The sequence below is a fragment of the Mustela lutreola genome, chromosome 16, assembly GCF_030435805.1.
Source record: "Mustela lutreola isolate mMusLut2 chromosome 16, mMusLut2.pri, whole genome shotgun sequence".
In the NCBI taxonomy this organism is placed as follows: Eukaryota; Metazoa; Chordata; class Mammalia; order Carnivora; family Mustelidae; genus Mustela; species Mustela lutreola.
The window spans coordinates 4416813-4438198 of record NC_081305.1 but is presented as its reverse complement, the minus strand read 5'-3'; the positions used below and the strand labels follow the sequence as shown (position 1 = coordinate 4438198).

At 62.6% G+C, this 21386-nt stretch overlaps 1 protein-coding gene across 1 annotated transcript; it reads right to left on the bottom strand.

The window, feature by feature from the left end:
- Positions 1-271: 271 nt before the first annotated feature.
- SLC38A8 (solute carrier family 38 member 8) lies at positions 272-19308 on the bottom strand. The gene is made up of 11 exons (XM_059151965.1): positions 19168-19308; positions 18715-18905; positions 16429-16627; positions 13016-13157; positions 12345-12446; positions 10079-10136; positions 6233-6347; positions 4620-4767; positions 4019-4227; positions 2804-2855; positions 272-447 (listed from the first exon to the last, which is right to left on the bottom strand). The coding sequence occupies exons 1-11, from the start codon at positions 19247-19249 to the stop codon at positions 354-356; spliced, it is 1392 nt and encodes a 463-aa protein (XP_059007948.1). The 5' UTR covers positions 19250-19308; the 3' UTR covers positions 272-353.
- Positions 19309-21386: the final 2078 nt, after the last annotated feature.

Sequence of the window (21386 nt, the reverse complement as noted above, 5' to 3'; positions counted from 1 at the left end):
CCCAGGATGGCCAGCAACACCAGCGGCCGGAGGAGGCTGAAGGCGGGAGGGCTCGCCAAGAGCCCTCCGAGGGAGCACGGCCTTGCCCAAGCCTCGATCTCAGACCCCAGCCCCCGGGACTGCGGGGATTGATGGCTGCTGTCTGAGGCCCCCAGCACGTGGCCTTCTGTTAGGGGCGTCCCAGGACATCAATACACCCTCCTCGGCACCGCACCCGAAACCCTCCGAACCCACAGAAGCCCAAATGAACCCCCTCAGGAGACAGGACGCATCCGTTTCTGCAGCATCTTTATGATCCAAGGACACGGGTGCCGCACCAGCGCCGCGTGGAGGCCGGGCCGACCCCCTCCCGCTCAGAAGAGCTCCAAGGCCGCGGCCACCGTGCTCTGCCCGAAGATGAAGGTGCCCACAAGCACGGAGACCGCTCCCCACACCTCCAAGCAGCACCTGCTGGGTCAGTACACACACGTCAACGCGCTCTTCCCCGGACCTCCGCGCAGACAGGCCGAGCACTCGGCGGGAAGCTCCTCACAGGAAGCCGGCCGTCGGCCAGTCACCAGTGCGGGGTGGGGGTGGGCGGACTCCCCAGTATCCTCCCTCACCTGCAGGAGTGGGTTTCCAAGGCAACGGGGGATAACGGCCCCAGGCAATTAAAACCTCACAGGGCAACTGTTAACTGATGACTCCATTCCTCCCTAGCGTTTTATCAAAGCCAAAGAAACAGGGGCGGGGGATCCCTTTCCACGCCTTTCCCTTTGGGGGCAAGGGAAGGGGGGATGAAGCCCCCTCGGAAATGAGGAAGGAGAAGCCACCCCAAAGTCACCCGCGATGGGGACAGTGGGTAGGGCACGAGGGCGCAGGAGGCAGGGGTGGTTGGCCCCAGTGGCCACTGAGGACACGTCTGTGAGCTTCATCATGTACCAGCCAACACCGCATCGACAAGGAGCCAGGATTCCCAGGAACGGCAAGGCTGCCAGAGACGTTTCCGGCCCCATCAACAAAGGCCCCAGGAGCCGCTGGCACAGAAAGACCGTCCAGCGGAGCAGCCACGAACGCCCCCGCGTCGGAAGCGGAGAGCGTGGTCAACGCACCCGGAGCCGGGGGCTCATCGAGCAGCTCGGAGGGATCAGAAGGCCCTACAGGACCACCAGGATTCAAAGTAGCTTTAAAGCGCCCCAGTCAAAACTGCTGTGAGCCGGGACCAAGGCATGAAACAGAAGCAGCACGACCTCAAAGACCACGGAGGGGCCCCAGACAACCAGGGCCAGCTGCCAGCCCAAGTCAGGCTCAGAGACATCCAGAAAAGCTCTTCTCCACGTGGAAGGGGAAGAAGCCAGCCGGCTGCAGGGGGAATCAAGCCTGGGCTTGAGGGGGCGGAGGCGAGGGGAGACAGAGATGCCAGCTGGCAGGTGGGACAGGGCTGAAGTGTGGTCCCCAGAATTCATGTCCACCCCAAACCTGGAAATAGGGTCTTTGCAGATGTGATGAAGTTAAAAATCTGGAGAGGAGATCCCCTGGCACGGGGCTGGGCCCTCAACCCAGTGACAGGCGTCCGTATGAGGGAGAGACAGAGATCTGAGGCAGAGACACACGGAGAAGCCGTGTGATGCTGGAGGCCAAGACTGGGGTGATGCAACCACAAGCCAGGGACACCTGGAGCCACCAGGTGACGGCAGGAGATGTCGAGGGACAGAACAGGCTTCTAGAACCTTCAGAGGGAGCCTGGTCCTGCTTGCAGCGTGACTGAGGACTTTGGGCCTCCCGAGCAGGGCGAGAACAGGTTTCTACTGCGGTGTGTGCCCCAGCAAACCTAACACAGCGTCTCTCGGCAAGCCTCGGCCCGTCTCCCTGCCCATGGGTTGGGACTAAGAGCCGCACGGGCTCTGGCTAAGCTATGCTCCATCAGCGGCACGCGGCCTCTTTCTCAGTGGGGACAGCCTGGGCCCCTCAGAGGCAAGGACACGGTTCCAGTCCTATCACAGGCCACGCAGGAGCAGGGAGGAGGCACGCGTGAGACCTGGACCAGGTGAGCCCAGCCGCAGTCTCAGCTCTGACCTGACGGACCCTGAGACCTGGACCAGGTGAGCCCAGCCGCAGTCTCAGCTCTGACCTGACGGACCCTGAGACCTGGACCAGGTGAGCCCAGCCGCAGTCTCAGCTCTGACCTGACGGACCCTGAGACCTGGACCAGGTGAGCCCAGCCGCAGTCTCAGCTCTGACCTGACGGACCCTGAGACCTGGACCAGGTGAGCCCAGCCGCAGTCTCAGCTCTGACCTGACGGACCCTGAGACCTGGACCAGGTGAGCCCAGCCGCAGTCTCAGCTCTGACCTGATGGACCCTGCACCCTTGTCTGTAGGACGGACGACCCGGTACTCTAAGGAGCTGGGCGAGGGCCTGGCACCGAAGAGGTGTCCGGACACGGCTGCTGTCTTGCTGAGGGAACGTGTACCCTCCTGCCCACACGGCCTCCGGAAGGCAGGGCTCCAGGCAGCAGGACCTGCCCGGGCCCCGCGCCGCTGGGGGTCTGCGTGCAGGAGCAGGACACATGCTCAGCTAGGGACCCCCTCCGCCCACTTACAGCTCCCAGTGTGCACGATGCCCCTGAGCGGGAGGGAGGGCTGTGCCTAGACTGCTGGTGTAGGGGCCGAGGGCCGGCTCCTGGCGCAGACACCCCCTCACTGTGCGGTGAAGTCGAGTCCCGGGTCCGGCGATCGGCCCGTATGCAGGGCAATGGGCCCTCCGCAGTCCCTGCCATGTTCCCTCAAGTGCCCACACTGCCACCCTTGTTTGGGGACACTTACTTGACGCGCGGAGTCACGGGCTCGACGCCGACAGCACAAATGAGGCACAGGCCTGCCAAGGAGACACGGGCCGCTGCAGCTCCACACGCCCAGGCCCAGGGCAGCCTGGAGCTCGAGAGCTCGGCCGGCACCCAGCCATCCTCTGGGACCCGGGACGCCAGCGAGGGCCTGTGCCCAGCGTGGCCCCCCAGGCTCCCTCTGTTCCTGGCACAGCGAGCTGGCAGAGGGCCTGGTCCTGGGGGCCCGGCTCAGCGTCCCCCTCACACTTTGGCCACTCTGAGCCTCCGTTTCAGACAGAAAGGACAGCCTGGCCTCTGTGCCAGCCTCTCTGGGATGACCCGTCGGGGCCAGACTCCAGGCCGGACGCTGGGAAGCTTTCACCAGCAGGCAGCTGCCCGGCAGATTTTTGTTTCTAAGAGTTCTCCTGGGATCTGAAGCCAGACAGTTCTGCCTAAAGCTCCATTGGCATCTCCCCCACTGAACCCGTCCTGGCTGGTCGTTCCCAGAAAGTGGGAAACAGCTGGAGCGAAAAGGCCACCCAGGACCAGGGCACCGCGCCCAACACACCAGATGTCTCAGACCCCCGGTAAGCACGGGGAGGCCAGCAGACCTGCAGCGGCCCGCGGCGCCGGCCACATGCCCACAGCCCTCGCATCTGAAAGCGCTTCCCAGAGCCAGAGTTGCGGGGATCTGGGGTTCCTGCCTGAGGGTCAGCAGGTGCCCGGCACGTCTGCTTCTCCGGGAGGGCCCTCCCCAGGCTTCCCAGGCTGGCATCAGCCTCCGGCCACCTTGACTGGACCTTCACACACTCACACTGGGAAGGTTTTGTATGACACTGTTCGTCTCCCAAGTCAGGGACAAGGTGAGAAGATGCTCGCAGGATACCTTAGAACCAGTGGACGTCATGTAACTGCAAACATTTTTAAAATTTAAGAGGAAACCCCACAGTGGGCGGCAGCAAGGGGACAGTGGGCATTGCCGAGGGTGACGCAGACTGTGCTTCCCAGGCGGCCTCCAGGCCTCGGTCTTCCGGCCAGCAGGACAGCAGCGCTGCCGGCAGGTGCGCCCATCGTCAGCCACGGAGATGTTCCACTCAAGGTGTCCACAGTCCCCAGCCCGTGTCAGGCTCAGTGACCTAAACTGGGTGCCTTCCTCCCTCTAGGGCACCCCCGCCCGGCCCCCGAGCTCCAGCGCGGAGCAGAGCAGGTGGCCCACCTGGGAAGATGAAGATGAAGAAGGAACTGATGCCCCCGATGATGCCGATGATCTCGCTGAGGTCGGGCAGGAACAGGGCCATGGCCAGCGTCACGGCCACCCACAGCACGGTCAGCAGCCCCCGGACCCACGGCCCTGAGGGCTCCGCCAGGGCCCCGGGCCCACCTGCCCGGCAGCAGCTCCTCCTCCAGAAATCCTGCATCACCGACCTGGAAGCCACAGCAGCGCAGGGGCTCCAGCCCCGTCCCCCATGGGGTCCCCTGGACCCCCTCCCGACTGCCCTTCACACCCAGCAGGCTCCCCGCTCCTTGCCAGCCACCGTTCTCCAAAGACTGTGCCAACCCTCACACAGCTCGGTCCACGGCAGGCCGCCACCACAGAAGGACCAGGCGGGGTACAGTCTTGGGGGGCGGAGGCGCCAGACTCCAGTTGTGACCCTCAGTGGCTGGGCCACTCCGGGAAAACCACCCCAGCTCCCTGCCTCCGTGGTCTCTACATTAGTTCCCCCAACACCCAAGCCCACGTGGTGCCGGGCATGACCTGAACCCTGATACAGTTGAGCGCCCTGCCCTGAGCGGAGCCCCCGCGGACCGGGCCTCACCTCCCCAGGAAGAGCACGATGGGGTAGACAGTCACAATGGAGACCCCGAAGAGAGCCCGGGCCACGATGATGACGACGTCGTTGCCAGGGTAGGACATCAAGATGTCGGCAGAAACGTCCGTCCCGAAGGTCAGGAAGCCATAAACCCCTGGGGGGCCGAGAGGGTGGAAGCCCAGAGAGCTGAGTGGGGAGACGCCGTGCCGGAGGCAGAGACCGGATGGAAGGCACGGCACGGGGCCCGCGGTCAGCGGCGCTGCATCGGCACGGCGCAGGCAAGGCCGGCAGCTTCACTTGCCGCGAGCGCGGCCTCACACAGGAGCCCAACCACCGTGCTGCACGCCGGACACCAACAAACCTCGTGTGTCCACGCGACACCGAAAATATTCTTCCCGTCACATCCCCACCCTCTCCACTCAGACACACGGACAGCGTCCAGCTCCTACCACCCTGAAGGAGCTCCCTGGGAGCGGACAGAAGGTTCTAGAAGGGTTCTGCGATTTCTCAAGGCTTTCCTATCCTTGGCCGACACAGTAACTCTGCGCTCCTCAATCAAAACTCCTGCTGCCCGACGCTGCTTCTCCTTTTCCCAGCGCCCAGCGCCGGTGAGGGCCGCTCACGGAGGCAGCCGGCACTCAGAACCCTAACGACGCCTCATGCGCGGTCCGTCCCCCTCCTGCCAGTGCACCCGTTCTGACCCAGGGTGTCAACCGCTGCTGGAATCACATAGTTCCATGCCCCTCCCCCATCCTCACCCCTTGGCATCCTGGTCACCTGCCCTGTCCCGAATCTGTCCCTCCTGGCTGAGCTGTGCCTGTGCTGGCTTCTCTCTGGGCCCTTTCCAGAAGGTCCCACAAATTTGCTGGCCTAGAGGTAGCTCTCCATACCCAGGTCATGGGCCCCCGACCCAGGGGACACAGACTAACAGTGACCACCCCCACCTACCCCCCGCCGGGGAGGGGTCATCCAGTGAGTTTCTCAGGTGACCATGAGGCTCCCAGGAGCCCGAGACATCTGCGGCAGCCCACGGGCTTCCCGAGTCAGGGGTGCCAAAGCCAGAGGCAAGAAAGGGCCCCAGCGCTGGAGGAATGCGGCTGGTCGGAAGTCAGCCTGGGCCTGAGACCTGGGGTGTGCCGCGTGACCTTGGGCGTGTCACAGGCCTCCCTGAGCCACACTCTGTCACCTTTGGAGACCCTTCTGCCTGCAGCCCAGGTCTGTGAGCACCCAAATCCCACAAGAGGGTTTTGTACACTGCTCTCCGTGGCTGTGATGCAAGCATGACCCGCGTCACGGTCCCGTCCGCCAGCAAGGGATGGGGGGTGGGCAGTGTGTAAGAGCAAGGCCTCTGGGGGCAGCCGGGCCTGGGTCTGGCTCTTAGCTCTGCACATCTAGTTGCGGGACCGTGAACAAGCCACGGGAGCCCTCTGAGCCTCTGCTCCCTTGTCTAGGAAACGGGGACTTCCCTAAGGGCTTCGGGTTAAATGGGCCAAGGCTCCCACACAGCAGGGCCCGCTCCCGGCACACCACACTGAGTGCGCGGGAAGAACTCCAGAAGCAGATGCCGTTCGGGGTCTCCGGCCCCCTACCCAGCTCCGCGGTGCCCCGGCGGGCCCTACCTGTGAGCGAGTAGATGAGGCAGCAGGCCAGCAGGGACAGCACGGAGACCAGGGCCCAGTGGGAAAGGCTCCGGCGGCGCATGCTGCAGTAGATGGACACCGCGGCCTCGTGACACTGGAAGGCAGGGGCGGGGCTCAGGGGGACGGGGCCGGCGGGACACAGAGCCACCCAAACACCCCCGACAGTCGAAGGGCTGAGGCCATTAGCAGTCACATGTGGAATATTACACAGCACCAAAGGAAGAACATAACCGTGTGCCCGCACACAGGAGAGCCTCACAGCCTTAACGCTGCACGAGATGCGGAAACATGTTTCCACGGACGTGAAGTTACAAGCTAAGCCAGGGCAAGGGGTCTCGATGGCAGCTCCGCTGACATCTGAAGATGGTTCTGTGCACTGCAGGGTGCTGGGCGGAGTCCCTGGCCTCGAGCCCCCTGGATGCTAGGAACACCCCAGTCCTGACAATCAGGTCTCTGGACGTTGCCAAATGGGCTCTGGGGAACAGAACTGCTCTAGCTGGAAACCACCACTTTCGGTGACAAAGGGCAGAGGAGAGAGTGGAGGGTGCTAGTGAGTGGGGAAGATCATGGGGGAGCTCTCGGGGGACCGGCAATGCTCTAGATCCTGCCTGGGCTGAGGCTCACATGGGAGTACACGTACCCATGACCGATAAACTTCACAGGGACTCTATGACATCATGACAAGACTTAAGCACAAACCACCTGTAGCCAACATCAAGGACTTGGTTTACTTGGGGCAGGTCGTGGGCAGTGGCATTTCACGAGCTGCCCAGGAACCCCGGACTTGCATTCAGGTTGAGAGGCAACGGCTCTATCTCCATGCCCCCCGGGGCCTCCAGGACTGTCACAGGCTCCTAGGACAGGGTTCCTACCACATGTCAGCCTCTTTACTCACTTGTGATCAAAATCAAACCTGCCGATCCTCTCCTCCCGCCGCTCTCCAGGCTCCGAGGAGCCGTGCTTCCCTCACCCACTGGGCTCAGTTCACCTCCGTTCCTCCTCACTGCCTCAGGGCCTTTGCTTGCGCTGGGTCCTCTACCTGGGATTCTCTCTTGGTCCAGCCAGCTCTCACCCACCCTTCCAGAAGGCACTCCCCAGCAGGACCGAGATCTTCCCTGTGTCCCCGCCCTCCACATGAGGAGGTTTGGGATTGCATGTTCAGCATCTTTGGCTACATGATAACAAGGACCACATCTGCCTCACTTACGCCTCTGAGCTCAGGCCAAACACGGGGCCTGGTACAAAGCTCAGGAACACTCCACGGGGGACTCATTTACCCACCCCGTAAGCTCCCCCAGCACTCCGATGTGGAACAGTCCCCCTCATGCCAGTCTGGGAAACCACAGAAACCAGCTGGACGCAATCCCCTCCCCAATGGAGCACACACTGGCGGAGGGGGGTGGCGTTCAGAGGAGATACACTGGGTCCTCCAGACTCCAGCTGTCGTAACAGCCCCCAGCCCAGGGTGAGCTCATGCCCAACTTCCCCCCAGAGCGGCCTCAGGGCACGTGATCTTGGGCTTTCTGCCCCAGGCTCCCTGACCTTGCAGGAGCGCGCTGGCCGCAAGCTGGCTCAGCTGGGCAGTGGGGGGCTTAGCCCTCGCAGGGAACCCACCAGGGGAACCCAGAGAACCTACGCTCCCACCTCCCGCACTCCTATGGCATTTCTGAGGGACATCCCACACGCTGTCCAGGATGGCCCAGTACCCGTGATGGGGTGGGGGCCTCCCCAACATGCCTTCCATCTCCCTGTCCCTGCTCCCAAGCCTACGGCATCTGCAACCCCGCAGGCTCTGCGGGACTGCACAGGACGCCACACCGGGGGTGGGGAGGGTCTCAGAGGCTCTGCGTCTAGAGGAGACGCAGAGCCCAGCGGTCAGGACAAGATGCCTGGCGGCGGCAGGATGCCACCCAGCCCTCCTTCCAGTTGGTCCCCGACTCCCAGGTCCTGTTCCTCCTGGTCTCACGCAGGGAACTGAAGCATGTCCCATGAGGGCAGGGCTGCGAAGCCAGGCCAGTGGCCGGGACAGTGTGTAGGATGGGGCTGGGCCAGGGCTGGCTCTCTGCTCTCCTGGTGACAGAAGGCCAGGCAGAGGAGCACAGACACCGAGAAGCGGAAAGCGGCCACATGTCCACCCCCGAGGAACGGATTCACCAGCTGTGCTCGATCTGTCCAGCGGAGCGCTCCGAGAGGGCTGGGGGCAGAGGCTGCAGCCCGACTCTGCCCCTGCGCAGCCCTCGGACTCGGTGCAGGCTGGACGCAGAGCCCCACTGCTCAGTGTGGGGGGAGGATTGCTGTCCGACCAAGCCAGAGCTCCCTTCCCACCGCGCCCCCCCGCCTGGCTGCCCCCTCAGCCCACCTCCCACCATCCCCACCTCCAGCTGCTCTCCCCGACCCCCCAGGTCCCGGAAGCTCCAAGCCCAGATGCTGTGAGCCCTGCCTGGGCCGGAGCCCCACCCGCACCCCGACCCTGCAACGCACATCTTCTCCCAGCCCCCCCATCGCTGCATCCCGTGTCCCTGGAAACCGCAGCCCGGGCCCCGGTTGCTAGGAGAACCGGTTGAAGAGCCGAGGCAAAGGTGAGGGGGGCACTCCGCGAAAGCATCTGGAAGGCCGCCCCCGCAGCGCGAGCCTGCCATACTGCGTGGTGCCCGGGCACGGGCGGGAGGCATGCGAGCCACAGCCAGACAGGCCGCTGACAGCTAAATCATCGCTTCCATCTTTCAAAATATTGGATGCGCAAGAAGAAAAGTGAGAAATTCCTGCCAGCGGCTTGCTAAGCCCCAGAAGCGATCTATCGACGGATTTATAAGGAAGATGAATGGAAATGTTCCAGGACCTTTTTTTTTTTTTCCCCAAACGTGGTTCTCAAAGAAAAGGCAAGACGGAGGAGAGAAGCAGGAGCCGGATGAGAGAGAAGCGGCCCAGACCTCCAGCCCTTGCGAGCAGGACTCTACTCTGGGGTGGCTCTGGTGGCGCTGGTGTGCTGGGGAGGGAGGGGCTGTTTTTAGGAGGGAGGCACGTCTTTCCTAAAATAAACACTCAACGAACAAGGAACGGAGTCCGCTGCTGCCCGCTGAGAGACTGGAAGACCCGAGAAGGACCAGAAGGCGGGGAGCGGGGCCGCGCCCTCCACCGCACCCCTCCAGCACCCGTGGGGCACCTGGCTCGCCCCCTGCTGCTCTCCCACCTCACCTGAGACCCTCTGCCCCTCCCGGGCTCACGGGCCGACCTCTCCAGCTGCCCTCCCCTTCCCCTGGCCGCCTCCCACCCCTGCTTCAAGGTCACTTTCAGGCATCGGTGCCTGGAAAGGCTGTCTCTGAACCTGCCCCATGCAGGGCTACCTCTGAAGGCCTCCGCCGGCTTCCGCACACACAAGCCATCCTCCCTCCGTGACACCCGGTCCGAGATTCTGTCTATGCCCCATGCACCCCAGCATGCAGCCACCGGGGTGCCATCCAGCGCCCCCCGCCTGCAGGCCTTCCGGGGCAGGATCGCCCTGCATGACGTGTGCTCCAGAAGCAGGCGGCTCTAGGTCTCCAGTCACGGCGCGAGTCCTGCGAGAATTCTACAGAGGCTGGAACGAATTCCGGATCCCCACCCCACCCCACACCCGACAAATGTGCTGCCAGCGCTGGCGGGCCAGGTTCCCAAGCTCAACGACCACGCATACTGAGCCCAGATGCCCACCGAAACGCACGGTCTCCCAGACAGCCAGCCCGTCTCGTCCCCCGGCGAGGCCTTAACCTTTCCTGACAGAGGCCCACACTCTCCGGGGGGAGCAGGGCGTCGCCGGCAATGCCTGCACACGCCCGCAGACGTTACCTGGAATCCGAAGCAGATGGTCGGGAAGACGCTGAACACGGAGGTCCAGGAGGAGGGCCTGCAGAGGGACGCGGACAGGTGTTTATCACAAAAAGCACAACTCGAAACAGGCTCACTCAACTTGAGGAGGAGTTTTCAACAATCGCAGGAAATCGTACCTAAAGCCTAGGAAGCAGATTCTTACCCACCAGGAAAACGAGGCGTGTCCAATGCTACACTGTCTAGGTCTACCTGCACTGACGTCTGCTCGCTGGCCGTTCTCTGCGCGCGCAGAACTCGCGCAGGACGGGGCTCGAAGGAATTCCCAGCTTCTGCTGAGGCCTCCTGCTCCCACCAGGGTGAGGGGCGGGGCGCAGGCAGCACCCCCGGATGCAGCGGTACAAGGACGGCTGGACCACCACCCACGCTGCCCACGAGAGCGGAGGTGTGCACAAGGCAGGACCTCCAGGCCCAGCCCTGTCAGGGGCCCCCAGACAGGCGCCCCCCAGATTCCTTTGGGAAGAAGCTCTGGCTGCCAGCCTCTGGCACCTCGGACGACACAGCGGCACAAGCAACAGCTGCCGGCCCTGGTCCCCCAGCAGCTCCTGCCCACCCCTCTCCTCCCCTCCTCAGAAGAACGTTCTTCCCTGCCTCTCTCCCCCTCCCCTCGAGCCAAGCCCCCGGGGCCCTCACCCCCTTCTCCCGCCCTGATGGAGCTCGTCCCATCGCCAGCAGGCCTCCCAGCTAACTCCAACGGCAGGGCTCGGTCCCACGTGACCCAGCAGCAGGATCCGGAGGCAATCACCCTGGCCTTCTTGAAATTCTGGTCACTGACTGCGGAGGTGCACCTTCCAGCCTCCTCTACCCTGGGTTGAATAGCATCTCCCCGGATTTACATCCCCTGGGAACCTCGCAACAAAGACTCACTTGGAGTTGGGTTTTGTCCATGTGACTGGCTAAGCTTAGACGAGGCCCCACCGGAGCAGGGGGGCTCATCCACCGACGGGTGTCCTTACCGGAAGGGGAAACCGACAAGGGGAGAAGGTCCTGCGAGGCCAGGGCCGGAGAGGGGAGGGAGGCGCCCACGGGCCAAGGGAGGCCGAGGATGGCTGGGGCCACCGGAAGCCGCAAGGGGCAGGAAGGAGCCCCCAGAGGTGCTGGAGGGAGCAGGGCCGCCGCACCTGGCCTCTGGGCTTGTGGACTCCTAGAGGCATTCCTGCTCGGCCCAGCACCCCAGGACGTGAACCCGTCCTGCTTCGCCTTCTCGCTCCCCTTCCACAGGCTCCGCCCTCTGACCTCCTGGTCCCGGACTGAGCGCCACCGGCTCAGGGGCACGTCGCACCCAGCCCGGCGGCCTCGAATGCCACCTTTGGGCCAACACTAACCACGTTTCCCTCTCCAGTCTAGATCCCTCTCTCCGACCTCCACACACGTGGGTCCGACGGGCCACCTGATGCCTTCATTAGCGGTCTCAGAGCTGCCTCCAAGGTAACATGTCCCCACGTGACCTCCTCCCCCAGCCACCTGCTCCTGTCTTCTCCAGCCCAGGAAACAGCACCCTTCTCCGAGCCCAAGCTGAAAGCTCAGAGTCGTCCGGCCCTCTTCTCCTCCTGATGTGCCACTTCGAATCCAGGGGCCAGGAGGGGCCCCGTAATTCGTGAAGCCTGGTGCAAACTGCACATGCTAGCCTCTTGTCGATCTGAGGCTTTCAGGGCGGCAAGAGCAGAACTTATGAAACCAAGTGCAGGGACCTTCTGGGCACAGGGCCCTGGTGACTGTCCTGGTCACATCCCCACAGCACAGGACCAGCCACAAGACCTGACTTCAAGCCCTGCTGTGCTCAAACTCCTGCAGGGGCTTCCCGGCCCAAACCAAAGTCCTCACCACAGCGTGGCAGCCCCAAAGGACACCCCTCTGCCGAGTCCTGGCCTTCCTAAGGCCAGTCCGGCCACACCAGCCTGCACGCACTCCTGTTCCCTCTGCCAGGAACCCAAGCCTTGCCTGCCAGCTCTGCTGCCTCCGTGCCGTGGGGGATGTCTGTCTGCAACAGCCCCGGGGCCCCAGGTGGGTGGGGCATTCAGTGTGTGTGTGTGTCCTTCCACCTGTCCCTGGCCCTTACTCACCAGAGTCCATCCTGAAGGAGGACAAGGGACTTGGGCAGGGCTCTGCTGCATCAGAGACATGACGGATTCCACAGGGAGGTGCGGGGACTCTGGGTCCCTCTTCCAAGGATCCCGGTGCGGCACCCCTGGGAGCCGTGCAGCTACACCCCACCTCCCAAACTCACCTTGCTGCAGGGCGGGGCTCACGGACGAGGCCTGGGGGCCCAAGGTAGTACTGCACCATGACGACCAGGGCCAGGTAGCAGGCGGCCAGGGAGCCTAGGATGCTGACAGAGGGGCGCGGCGTCAGGGGCCTCCGTGCTGGGCCCACCAGCCCCGCCAGCTGGAGCCTGGGCTCCCGCACAGAGTGGGGGCCGAGTGCCAGCTCTGCCCACGCTAGCAAGGTGCTGGGCCAAGTCCTTGCTGCTATCAACTGCGCTTTCCTCTCTGTGCCATGGGGACGGGGGAAGACGGCTGCTTCTCCGTTCTAGTTCCAAAGTGCAATGTCTATCGTCACACACAGTGGGCAAGTGCAGACTGTGCACTCAGACGAACTCTTCTGCGGGACTCTATCTTCTCGAGCGTGTATATGAACCCTCAGAGCGTCAGATGGAAACAGAAGTGTGTCTGGGGTCTCTCCGTTCTTAACCAAAGAACAAGAGGTCCGCTGCAGGTCACGTCCGCGCCAGCAGCGGTCTCGTTCGCCTGTTGTCCACCACGCGTGCGCGCTACTCGTGCGCTTCTCCAGCCTTTTCTCTTGTCCAAATGGCGGGACTGAGCTGCCAGCTCCCCTAGCCCCAGGCAGAAAGAAGCCCCCCCAGGCCCCTCCCGCCAGGAAACATCTGCAGGCCCGTACCTCGTGTATTTCTGGAACCCGATCTCCCGCGGGGCGGACAGCGGCAGGATGACCAGTGCGGACAGCAGGGGCAGGGTGAAGCGCTGCTCGGCGTACCAGGGCTGCAGGGCCGGCGGGGCACTGGGCAGCAGGAAGTCGCACACTGGCGGGCATGGGGACAGGGCCCGCTAGGAGCGCTGCACGCCCTCCGCCCACAGCTGTGGCTTCGGCCATGAGGCTCCCTGCTCCACGTCTGGGTGGGCTTGGCCACGGACACTAAGTCAGCCTGTGAGCCTAAAGGGAGGGGATGGGGACCCCATCCCGTGCCCCCATGCGGGAAGGAAGCCAGCCAGACACTGCCCTAAGTGATGGGGTCCAGCAACAAATCAAAGACAAAATGGCCGGGCCTCAAGTTCTTGCGAACATGTTTTGGTTTGCGAAGGAGCCCAGTGGGTGTGTGGGGTGGGGGCCTGGAATGGCCTTCTGGACCCAGAACTGGCAGACTGAGCCAAGCAGCCCAGAGTGACCACTTTCTTGCACACCAGGGACCAGAGGAGAATTAGGGCAGGACTGAGCTGCCCCGATCGGCTCCATGTGGGTCAGCGGAGGGCTGGGCTAGAGGACCCCTGATGGGCCTCCACTGGGGGCCTGCTGGGGACACCTGGGCTCCACTGGGCCTCCCTGCAACCTCAGGGTTTCTCCACAAGAACCCTCCAGCGGTCTAGACTGGGGCAGCCAGGGGCTCCCCGAGACCCAGTGGAAACGGCCCGTCCTCAAACGCTAGGCCTGGAACTGGCCACATCCCATTGGCCACACTCTGCTGCGCCGAGGTGTCTAGGAGCCCGCTCTGAGTTAAGAGCGAGGGGACAGACTCCCTCCACCCTACCCCACCCCCAGCGCCCACCAACCACAGGTGGCCCGTGGCCCACTTGGGGCTGCCTTCTCTGCTGGACTGTCACCCTTTTCTGTGCGTCACCAAATGCTCAGTAAAGCCTGCCATGCAGAGAAATGAAGGGCTCCTCAGAACAGCTTGCTTCTACCGAACCACGGCAAGGGCAGAGTCCTGCCCTGAGGTCGCTCCACACCGGCTCCAGGCAGGACAGCTCTGACATCTGGGTTCCTGAGCCTTCAATCTCTCAAACATTCCTCGAGGACTTACAGCACCTTTCACTTAAGTCATTTGTACCCAGTGCACGCAAAGCCACACCCAAGCACCCCCAAACTCTAGTCAGCCCTCCTCCCAAGAAGCCTGGGCTTGCCCACAGAGAGACCCAGCCCAGGCACCCCACAGCCAGCACACTAGCAATGCCCTCGCGACCCCAGCCAATCCACCCGGGGCCGCGGTGGCCTGTATCCTGACCCGTGTGCTAACCCCTCCGGCTGCCCCGCTCCCAGGCCCGAGTGCAGCCTCCAAATCCTTCTCAGCACAGCTCCACACCAGACGACCAGAGGTGAGACCGCGTGGGCCTCTATCTGCTGGCGACAGGAAGGGCGTTTTTTTTTTTTTTTTTTTTTTTTTTAAGATTTTATTTATTTATCAGAGAGAGAGCGGGGGAGAGAGCGAGCACAGGCAGACGGAATGTCAGGCAGAGGCAGAGGGAGAAGCAGGCTCCCCGCTGAGCAAGGAGCCCGATGTGGGACTCGATCCCAGGACACTGGGATCACGACCTGAGCCAAAGGCAGCTGCCCAACCAACTGAGCCACCCAGGCATCCCAGGAAGGGCGTTTTTGTGCTCATCTACCCACCAGGAGGCTCTGATTTACCAGCCGACATGCGTTCTAGGCTGAGTACCTCCTGAGACATGGATCCCACGCATTTCCATAACCCAGCACCAGGGGCCTTCTCCTCTTTGGCTCCAGCAGCAGAACCAACAAAATGGCAAAACGGGAGCCCAAAATCCAACCATACCGATGGTTACGGTCCAACTAACAAAACCTCAGCATTAATCCAGTTGAAGTCGGCCACCATCAAGATGAGAAAAAAGCCAGACTCAACCACGTGGTGTCTGCAGGAAATGCATCCGGCCTCCCCAGGCCCAGGAAGGCTCCCCGGGAACCGGCTGGGAGGGAGAGAGGCCGGCCGGCACTCATCGTAAGGAGCCCAGTGTGGCTACAGTCAGAGAAGGTCGCTGTGACGGCAGAGTACTACCAGACACAAAAAAAGGGTATTTCACTGGGGCGCCTGGGTGGCTCAGAGGGTTAAAGCCTCTGCCTTAGGCTCAGGTCATGATCCCAGGGTCCTGGGATCGAGCCCCGCATCGAGCCCTCTGCTCAGCAGGGAGCCTGCTTCCCCCTCTCTCTCTGCCTACTTGTGAGCTCTACCTGTCAAATAAATAAATAAAATCTTTTTTTAAAAAGGGGGGGTATTTCATGTTAACAGAGGGATGGCTCACGGGTGTGAGCCTGGTAACGAAGCCTCCAACACCAGGAGGCAAGAATGGACAGAATTAAAAAGGCAAATGGGGCGCATGACACGTCCAGTACGTGTCCGACTCCCGATTTCAGCTCAGGTCACGTCTCAGGGTTGTGAGATGGAGCCGGCCATGCAGGCTTGAGAGTCTCTCTCTCCTCTCCCTGCCTCTCCCCCAGCTCACGCTCTCTCTAAATAAATAAGTCTTTAAAAGGGCAAACAGACAAGTCTACAATCACAGCGGACTTTAAGTGCCCTCTTCCAGAACTGACAGAATGACGAGATTTGGAAAACAAACAGCGAGGCTATGGAGGAGCCGACCGAAGCCGTGGGCCACCTCGACCTGCATGTCCCCGAACACAGCACCCAACAGCAGAAGGCACGGCCCTCGGGAGCGCGTGGGGTGCCCACCGAGATGGACGCGGGGCGCCCAGCGCAATCCTCCAACACCCAAGACGGAAGCCACACGCAGTGTGTTCTCCGACAGGCACACGAAGGCAGAAACCAAGAGGGCGTCCAGGAGACTCCCAAAGAACTGGACACTGAACCACAGGAGTCCAAGCCTCCCACGGGTCAAGGGAAAAACCACAGCGGACGTTAGCAAGTGTGCCGAGAGGAAGGACAACGAAGGGAACCCAGCGATGCTTCAGGGGGCGGAGGCCAGCGACTGCAGTGTTCGTGGGGAAAGGCCGTGGGGGACGAGACACCAGAGGGGTCTGGGCTCAGTCTTGGAGGCCACCAAATTCAGGGTGACACCGGACTCTCTCTTCAAAGGGCTTCTCTGCAGCTGGCTCAGCTCCCCCCGCCATGCATGGGTTGTCCCGCCAGTCCAGCACAGCCCCTCTCGCTCCGTGACCCTCCGTGTGCCCATAACTACTACTCCGGGTCTCCCTCTGTCACAATGGGAGGAGCCTAGGGGTGGCCTTGGCCTCTGCTGCCCCCTCAGGGCCCTGCCCAGCACCTACAACCCACTCATCAACTGGAAGCCCTGGGAAACCCCCCCAACTCCAATGCCAGTACTTACACTTCTCCAGCTGGTCCCCAATCACCCTGAGGAAGGCCACGGAGATCATGAGCAGGTTGACAATGAAGCAGGCCTCACACAGCTTCCCAATGGTGGGGCCGCACAGGTCTCCGACCACACCCTGGTAGGTGGCCTGGCCACTGACGGAAGCAGCGTAGCCCAGGATGACCAGCCCGCTGATGAGGAAGACCAAGGAGACCTGCGGGGCGGAACCAGGGGGCCAGGGTGCATCCCCAGCTTCCTGCCCAAGCCTGCTGTCTCTTGAACTCGGACACCCCTCTCCACAGGGCTGTTACCCACAGAGGCCACCTGCCACCCAGAGACCTCTCCCTGACGGGCCACCAGGCCCTCCTCTGCCCCAAGACCAGAGCTACAGAGCGGGAACAGCCGTGTCTGCTCTGGCAATATATAAGTCTGGACACCTGCACTCATGCTTTCTAGTCCCAGTTGAGCAGAAGAGGCGTCGGAAACCCCGAGAGTCTAAATCCCTCTCCTAAAATTCCATGGGTTGCAGGTCACAAGTACGTACCATTGGCCAAGGTCCAACAAATGCACGTGTGCCACCCATGCCCACCCCGACAGATCATGCTACCACAGCCGGGAGCTTTCTCTTGCCCCTTCCCATACTGTTCTGCCCTGTCCCGTCCCAAGAAACCTGCTTGCATGTGGGACAGGGCACCCCGCAAGAGTGACCCTGAGCCTCCACGCGGAGGGACAGCAGAGCCCTTACCCTGTGCCCAGGCCCGCCTCCCTGAGGCCCCAGAGAGGATCCAGGTTCGTTACATTTCATGAAAGCTCCAGGGCTGACCCGTATCTAGAGACCTAGAACCTCGCGCCAGTTGGCTCTCAGCAGTGGGGTGTCCAAACGCTGAGGGGAGACGGCAGCTCCCTGGCAGGAGTGGGGGAGGCTGCTGCCTGGAGGTGGGCGTGGGGGACCTCCAGCCTCAGTCCTTCCTTGTTGGGAGTGTGCGCTTACTCGTGCTTGGCGTCCCCTCCGCGCAGGTCCGCTCAGGCATCTTCAGACCATCCCGCCCCAAGTGCAAGTCACACCAGCAGGAGCCCTGGCCCCGGGAGCGCCTCCGAAACGCACACCCTCCGGCCCCCCCAGACCTGCCCAATTGACACCTCCAGCTCAGCGAGGGGCCCGGCAGACGTCACAGAGCACGATGAGGGGGACCCCACGGCCCTGCTCACAGCGCACTGGCCACAACCGTCCTGACCCCCCGCTTCACTGTTCCTCTACAGCTGGACGTCAGGCCTCTTCATCATTCTGAAGGCTGGTCTTTCGCTGTCACACGTCCAAACACAGCAGGTTTCCCCTCGCGGGCACCTGGACATGCTCTTCCGTTTCTGCTGGGGCTCCGCCTAACACCACCTCCGCCGGGAGGCCTTCTCTGACCACTGTGTGCCACCTTCTGCCACACCCTCTGTCACACGACCCTTCGAGCAAGACCACCGCCCCACACAGTATTACTTGCCTTCCTGTATCGATCTGTGTCCCCTGCTAGAACGAGCTTCCAGGGGACAGAGCCTGCACAGCTGCAGGGTGCCCATGGCAGGACAGGCCCTCGGCCGGCGCCAGGGATGGCACAGGTTACCCTACACGGGGCAGGACCCAGCACTTTCCAGAAGGACTTCAGAGGCCCCGTGGCTGTTATCAGCTGGTTGCCATAAAGAAGCACGTGGACTAAGGTCTGTGGGAGGGCTTACCATGAGACTCCGCGCTCACTATCAGCTCGGGGCGGCTGGGGCGGGGGGCGGGGGGCGTTGTCCTTGCAAATAAAATGAAGCCGTGCTATTAGCAGCCCTTCTCCATGATGGACGTTCAGCCCCCGACTTTGTGGGTTAGGAATTCGGGCTGGATCTCCGCGACATGGCAGAGGCCCGGGCCTGGCGGCCTGCGAGTATGAGGGGCTCACAGCATCCTACATGGGACCTGACTGCACGTGGGCTCCCACTTCCAATACCGAGCTGCGCCCAGCAGGTGAGGGCCACCGATGCGCCAGGTGAGGCCACAGCCGTGGCGCCTTACAGCCGCCTGGTGGCTCCACTTGCTGCAGGTGCCGGAGAGCACCCGGCTTCCCACAGCCTCCACCTCCCCACCGGCAGCAGACTAGGGGCCTTCTCCCCCGGGGCCTGTGGCAGGATGACCCCCTCCCCAAGCAGCAGACAGAGGGGCCAACCTCAAGAGTGTCAGATCCTAGGCCAGCGCTCCAGAAGCCATGCCAAGGATCCCGGCTGGCTCCCTCCCCAGGAGAACCCCCAAAATGCTCTGCAGGGGCTTACCAGCTCCACCAGGAAGGCAGGGGTCACCCCACCCGCCTTGTAGAAGGCCCAGGGGAAGTTGAGCAGGCCGGCCCCCAGCGCAGACTTCAGGAGGATGAAGACAGCGCCCAGCGAGGACAGAGTGGGGCTGGCAGCCGTGGGAACTGGCTTCTCCGGGAGGCCTGGGCGGCTGCCTGTGGCTCCCTCCATGGCTAGAAGCAGCATCAGGGTGGGGAGAGAGACAGTCTCACACTGCCTTCCCGGCTGTGACACGTCTTGCTCCCCAGACCAGTCAGAGCAATGCATCTGCACCCATGTCCCCATGCCACGGTCTATCTGCCCCGTTAAGTTACCTGTTCCCTGGCTGGCCCCACAGCCTTGGTCCTCCCCCCTCCCGCCCTCAACCGCCCAGCCTTCATCATCACTCGGGCCCTCCACCAAAGCCCGAGAGCAGCCCCAGCCCCTCGCCCTTACCCCCAAACCCAGACTTCAAGGTCACATGGTCCTCAGCCATCCACGGACAGAGCGCAGGCTTGCTCCAGCAGCACAGCCGCATTTCCTGGGCCCGCGGGCGGAAAAAGGAAGAGTCCAGCCCTGCCCAGGGCTGGTAAACCAATCAGTAACTAAGGGAGCCTTAGAAAGCATGTGTTGGGGTCACGTCCCCAAGCCGCCTGTCCCAAGAGCTTGCAGCTTCTGAGACTCCCAGCCTGAGGAGGGGGTCTTAAGACTCCCTCCCCTCCCCCACTGGGGTGAAGGCCCCTCCCAGGAGGCGGGTCTTTTCTGGTGGCTTGAGGGTCAGAGGGAGTGCAGCCGGGTGCGCTCAAGGGGCAGGCCTGCACCTCGTCTCCCCCACTCACCTGGGCACAGGGTCCCCCTCCAGGCCCCCAGTCTGAGGAAGTAGGCCCAGGGAGAGCCTGGAGATCAGCGTCTGCACTCGCTAGGAGTGTGTGATCTCTCCGAGTCTAGTTTCCCATCTGCAAAGGGGTCTGTCTGCCCACCTAGCAGCTCGCAGTGGGCTGAGGGGCCACTGTGGACTCAAGGGTGTGCAAAGGCCCCAGGCAGCCAGCAGGTGCTTCCTCGAGATGCCCCTGAAACGACCGTGCACATGCATCACCTGTGGCCTCGTTAACGGCAGAGTCTAATTCTCGGTACCTCGGGAGGAGCCAAGATCCCTCACGACTCACAGGCTCCGGGGGGTGGGGCAGGCGCTGTGGTCCGGACCACACTCTGGCAGACACCGCGTCTCCGACGTGAGACCCTGTCAGCGAAGATGGCAGACGGAGCACGGGAAACTGTGCGTTCTGGAAAACGCAGGTCCACGAACGTCACACCTCAAACTCCAATGTGAACCTGCTCATTCCCGCCACCCAGCTTCAAGTCCCCCTGAGAGCGTGTTAACATACAGAGGGAGGACTGTGTCACAACCCAGCGTTTCTGATTCACTGGGTCTGGGAATCTGCATTTCTAACCAGCTCCCCACTGATGCCCACGGAGCTGGTCCCAGGACCGCCTCTCAAGGGCTGTGGCTTTAAGTTAAACATCTCTAGTGCCCCAGAGCCTCGCGTGTTCGGTCCTCACCTGGCAGACACGAGATCAGTGCCAAGGGCTCTCCTCCGTGTGGTTTCCAACGGTCTCAATCCCGTGTCACCAGCAGACTGATTATACCTTTGCAGGCTCCACACAGAGCACACTCAGTAAACATGGGGCTGCCGGGTGGCCAGCCTGCTAGCAGGGACAGGGAAAGGGGTCTGGGCGGGTGGCCCGGGAGTGCCCAGCTGGACATCTCGCGTGGCTCTCAGGCTGCCACCAGTGAAGCAGGGCTGGGAGCCTGGGCCTGCAGCTGGTGCCAGGTGTCTGAGCCCTCATGTCGAATCCCAAGATGTCGTCACCGTCGTGCTCCACGCAGGGCAGGCCCTGGGCTCAGCATGACCACTGGCAAGTGACAGGCCTGGGACTCAGGCCCGGTTCTATCATCCCCAAACCTGCATCCCCCCACAGCCTGCCCGACCAGCAGAGCCCAGCCCTGGGGTCCCAAGTGAAGAAGTGAGTGTGTGTGCGACAGATGGCCAGATGGCCAGACGCCCCAAGAGAAGCAGAGATCTTGACTTCCCCCATGGAGGAGTCTCCGAGGCTGTCCTGACAAACTGCAATAAAATGGAGGGCTAAAGCCAACGGAGCTTCAGTCTCACCGTTCCAGGCGCTGGAAGCCCGAAACCAGCTATCGGCAGGGCCACGCTCCCTCCAAAGGCTCTGGGGGTGACCCCTCCTATCTTGTCCAGCTCCTCGAGGCTCCAGACTCCATCTTCCCAGGCCGCCCCACCCAGGATGACCTCATCTGCAGATCCTCACCTTCACTGCCCCTGAAGAGACCCCCGCTTTTCCATACTGTGTCTACACAGTTTCCATACTGTGTCCACCCCGGTATCTGGCACCTGCGTGTGTTCTCAGTCATTCTGTTGGACAGTCATTCAACAAACACTGACTCCAAGCGAGTCATGGGAAAGAGGTCTCCACTCTGGAGGACAGGGCTACCTCCGAGGATACCAAGACTAGACAAAAAGCCACGGTCCAAAGTTGGGGGTGGGGGAGTGTCCTCGAGGCTCCAGCAGCTGGGGCATCTGGAGGAGCTCCCTGGAGGAAGGTGACAAGGCTGTGCACCCTCAGCGAGGGGAGCAGCGGAGGCATTTAGGAGG